The sequence below is a fragment of the Oncorhynchus gorbuscha genome, linkage group LG04 (assembly GCF_021184085.1).
Source record: "Oncorhynchus gorbuscha isolate QuinsamMale2020 ecotype Even-year linkage group LG04, OgorEven_v1.0, whole genome shotgun sequence".
Classification (NCBI taxonomy): Eukaryota; Metazoa; Chordata; class Actinopteri; order Salmoniformes; family Salmonidae; genus Oncorhynchus; species Oncorhynchus gorbuscha.
The window spans coordinates 12659283-12664555 of NC_060176.1; the positions used below are offsets into that span (position 1 = coordinate 12659283).

The window sequence follows — 5273 nt, forward strand, 5'->3', positions numbered from 1 at the left end:
TAATTACCAGTTGGATGGGGGTTGAAGGGGATTTTTCCCAGTCGTATGCTGGTATTTACTAAATTACGAGATATTGTGAACGAAGCATTATATCACTGATTAGACTGAGTAAATGAGGATAGAAGGTGAGCATTGTTAAAATAGTTGTAGGGTGGTAATTTGGCTGGATAGTGTCGTATAAAACTACATGATTAAACTGGCGTGCGCGGCTAAAGTTCGTCTGTGCAATAGACTTCAACAAGTGAGTTGCTCATGACACGCAGTCCATTAAAACCAGAGGAAATGTCTGACCTCTGAACGTCGAGATAAAGTGCAATGTACAAGAGAGTGGTTTAATGTATGACTTTGGAGCAGGGCCCGCGGAATCAGTGCTTTAGATAAAGTAAAAAAAAAATATATATATATATATAGCACTGTAGTGCACGTAGGAAAATTTGTTTGGAACGCATTGTTCATTACTGAATGACTCCCATGTAACCATTGCTAATAGCAGCCTATATGAGGGGATTATGATTTGATAGGACCTCGTAGGAAGTACATGTTTACTTGTCTTATGTAACGAATGTTCTACATAATCTAGTGTATACAGCTGATGGAGTGGGGAATGTTGTATTCTATATTTTCTCCCCAAAAAGAACTTGCAATTGACACGTGATTCATGCGGGATATGCCACCATTCACCATTCACTCCTTTGGCTATTTCCCTGCCAATGTTTCCATACTGTCGTTCTACAACAAATGTACCATACCTTATACATACATTGGAGTATTATTCTTTCCAATAAATAGTCTCTTGCGAAATTGTCTAATTTTGCTTCTGCTGTGAATTATTCTTTCAGATGAAGCAGTTTATTTAGGAGAACGGTGCTTCAATGTCCCCAAAAGGTGGCACTGTTGAGTTTTACAACGGCAGATGTATGTCTGCTCTCCACAAATCCTTTGTAATTTTATTTCATAGAACTTCAGCACAGAATCGTATGTATTCCTGTATTCTGTCACATATCAATACTGTATGAGCCAACGCTGTTGTTCATGTCACTAAGATGATTGTAAAGCTGCTTATGCATTTTGGTTAGGCTACTGGTAAATTTGACCACTTCGAATTTCAAGTAACACGAACTGTGAAAACGTGTGCATAACCATCCCCCAATATTTTCACATCATAAATCATGAATACTATGTTTGATACTTTTGAAACTAATATAAATCCTACCACCATACAAAATCGTTATTACGCATTTATTTCATGACAACAACTAATAATATATATTATTGCTTCAATAACTTAATAATTTGCATATTGCAATTTACATTTGGATATTAAAATGTTACCATTGCCACTTGCAATAACACTAAATCGAACCATAATGTGCACACAGCCTACTGTCCTTTCCCCACCATGAGCGCAGTGAGAGAATTTAATGGTTATTTTTTGTCCAAATTTGTAGAATCAATGTCCATTAAAATAATATAAATGGAGAGGCGAAAGAGTTAAGAGGTTGAGTTGCAGCTGACAGTCAGCTGATAGCCTTTGACAGTTGAGAAAAGTTTTGTTTCTGCACTAATATGTTAATTAGCCCATAGATTTTGCGAGCCCATTGGCTCTTCGTCCGAGTCAATTTCCCATTTCCAACCTGACGTCAGGGCGGCTATAAAACTCTGCAATGCTTTTAAACTCATCTGCTGTGTGATCCTTCTAAAAAATCGCCTACAAGTCAGAGGCATTTTACGTGCGAGGCTACATTTACCCCTCTCCTTCGACATTTCACCCTCTCCGCTTTACGCAATGTAGGCCAATCCATGAAGAAACAGTAATGTGTTAAATGTTAAAAATACAAATTCGCCGAATTTCTCATGCTGAAAGAGGACTCCGCAACTCGCCTGCACGGCTCTGGTGCGTCTGTGCAATAGACTCTGAAAAGAAAACTATTAATTTACAGTTGGGAACACGTCGCTGCAAAAAGGACATTGAAAACCTATTTTTTCACTTTAAGACAAATACGCTTAAAAAGCAAACTGGCTCACGTTCTTCCAAACCAACCCAGTTTGACAGCTGCTCTTCACCCCCTTTGGAGGACTGTCGGCAGCAAGAGGATGGCATCAGAACTGGCAATGAGCAACTCCGACCTGCCCACCAGTCCCCTGGCCATGGAATATGTTAATGACTTCGATCTGATGAAGTTTGAAGTGAAAAAGGAGCCGGTGGAGCCCGATCGCAACATCAGCCAGTGCAGCCGCCTTATCGCCGGGGGATCCTTGTCTTCCACCCCGATGAGCACGCCTTGCAGCTCGGTGCCCCCTTCTCCAAGCTTCTCGTCGCCCAGTCCGGGGTCGGGGAGCGAACAGAAGGCACACTTGGAGGATTTCTACTGGATGTCCGGTTATCAACCGCAGTTGAATCCGGAGGCTCTGGGCTTCAGCCCCGAAGACGCAGTTGAGGCGCTGATCAACAGCAGTCACCAGCTCCAGTCCTTCGATGGCTATGCTAGAGGGCAGCAGTTTGCCGGCGGAGCCGGAGGAGGAGGCACCATGGGCGGGGAAGAGATGGGCTCTGCCGCGGCGGTGGTGTCCGCAGTTATCGCCGCCGCAGCAGCCCAGAATGGGGGGCCCCACCACCACCATCACCACCACAACGGCGGCCACCATCACCAATCACCTGGGGTCTCGTCCAACGGCAGCTCTGGAGGAAACCACCCACACATGGGACATTTGGACGACCGGTTTTCGGACGACCAGCTGGTGGGCATGTCGGTGCGGGAGCTCAACCGGCAGCTACGGGGAGTCAGCAAGGAAGAAGTGATCCGGCTGAAACAGAAGAGGAGGACCCTAAAGAACAGAGGCTATGCGCAGTCCTGCCGCTACAAGCGGGTGCAGCAACGGCACGTCCTGGAGGGCGAGAAGACGCAGCTCGTCCAGCAAGTCGACCACCTCAAGGCGGAGATCTCCAGGCTGGCCCGGGAGAGGGACGCATACAAAGAAAAATATGAGAAGCTCATCAGCAACGGCTTCAGAGAAAATGGATCCAGCAGTGACAACAACCCTTCCTCCCCGGAGTTTTTCATGTGAGTCTCGACATTATCATGAAAACTGAGTTTGTCAGTTCCCTCATTAAAAAGTTTTCATTGTGATATTTTTTGTAATGGGGCTTACTAGACCAAGAAAACTAATTTGCAAACATTTTTTTCGGTTTTAATTTCTTTGACAACAGTCTGTCAAATAACGGTTTTGAGTTTTGGGGCTTGCAATAGAAAGATGGAACTTTGTCATAATTGCCCTTCATTTTGGAGTAGAAACTGAAACCTGCCATCATCTTTTTTTTGCTACCAGTCTTATTATTTGATGCATATTTTTGTCAAGCTCTGTTTCATCATTGTTCATTTGACTTGCAGTGTTTTGAATATGAACTATCATTTATTATTTGTTAACTTTACAATGTTGCTGTATACTATGTGTGCATGCAAGCACTAAGTATACCCCTTGGAAGTTCATCGACTTGCCTTTTTTCACCTTTCGACTTTGAAATCCGTGTATAAATACCGTTCAAAAACTGCATCCATCTACAGTAAGAAGACGTTTTTGGCCTTTTTCCCTTTGTGTTTTTGTTCTGCCAAACTCGGAGGACTGCGAGCCTGCCATTATACCCCACCTCATCTCATGCGTTATGCTTGCTATTTTGTGTTAAGCAACAAACAGACTATATTACTCATAAGAAACAATATCCATTATTTTAAAATAGATATGTTATTGAACTGGCCTGCATGCTGGACATGTACGGGTTTTATTTTCTTTTTGTGCTTGAAAATGTACTTTTATCGGATGACTCCAGCATGGCATTCATACTTGTTTTATGACCTGATCACTTTTTTGGGACAGCAACAAAAAAGTGACAAGGACTCTCCACCCCCCTTCCCGTGTAAGTGCATTTCAACTGTGTTGAATGATACGACTAAGCGCCCATTTCTATACAGTATGACGCATTCCTGATGGAAGATGGTCGGCGGTATCCATGTAGCGAGGGAGCAAAAAGGACCTCAACTATTCTAAAATGAATTATCTATCCCTATATGGGACTAAACTGTATGTTGCTTAAAAGCAGTTTGTGTATTTAAAATTAAAATAAAAACATCCCTGTGCGTTTAACAACTCTGGAAGGCTATGGATTATAATTGAAGTATATGTAGACCTACAGCAGTTATACTTTGTAAATCTAAAATAAAATATGGATGTGCTACAAGTTGACATTTAAAGAAGAATGTGATGTATATTATTAGTATCATTTAGCTGTAGGTTTCATAAAGTCCTGTGCACTAAATTGTTTTCCTGTCATTGGGTAGGAGAGGTTGGGGCGGTTCCAATTTATACAATTTAACAGTATTGTTTCCATGCATAAGCAGCGCTTTTTGCAGCATGTTCTTCCAGTTTAAGCAGTAGTTTGACAGCTGTAGTAGTGTTTGTCTTCACCTACCACTCACTGTATTTTAAACCAAAGTATTAAATAAGGAGAAACTTCAGCCCTAAGTCAGCGTGAACCCTGCATTTTGATAATGTATTTTTGGACTGAATTGCACTAAAATGTAGTCTGCAATATATCACAGAATGGTTACTCGATTAAGCTAATTCAAAAACGCAGATAGATAATTTTTGGCATTGCTGGATAACTTAATTTTAATAGTTTGTTGTCAATCAGTATTAGATTATTTTTTGGCTCAAACAAACTCATTATTTCCAAGGCAATAATATTATTATAATCAATAATGTCTGGACATTGTTAAATAGACAGGGATTGACACCCTGCTTGTACAAAATGGGGGGATACCATTCATCAATAAATCTTTCAGACATATGTTAATTCAACTTTCCTCTTATATATTTTGCTGTGCAAAATGATTTCCCTCACTAACCATATTATGTGATGTTCATATGTTTTTTTCTCAATTTCTTACAATTAAATGAAATGCAATAAATGTATGTAATCAGCCTTTCATTAAGCTTCTCCGTTTTCTCTTCACATAGACCTGCAGAGATAATGATGGAATGTGCTTTTCACAAACCAACCCAGAGTAGTTCATGTTAATGGGAATAGACACAAGGAGTTATATTTGGGGGATTGACTTAAAGTACGCTATATATGAATTGCTATCCATCCGTGTCCGTCAAATCTTCCTGAAGCTGTTCTAGTCTGTGGGATTTGTCTTCATCTGTGCAGATGGAAGGAGGCATGACTCATGCCAGATAATCACATCAGTAACAATTTGTTTGGCTAGGTAGCAACC

The 5273-nt window shown here is 41.1% G+C and overlaps 1 protein-coding gene across 1 annotated transcript; it reads left to right on the forward strand.

The window, feature by feature from the left end:
- The first annotated feature begins 1659 nt into the window (after nt 1-1659).
- LOC124033676 (transcription factor Maf) lies at nt 1660-4984 on the forward strand. Its single transcript, XM_046345851.1, has one exon. The coding sequence runs from the start codon at nt 2095-2097 to the stop codon at nt 3064-3066; it is 972 nt and encodes a 323-aa protein (XP_046201807.1). The 5' UTR covers nt 1660-2094; the 3' UTR covers nt 3067-4984.
- The last annotated feature ends 289 nt before the right edge of the window (nt 4985-5273 follow it).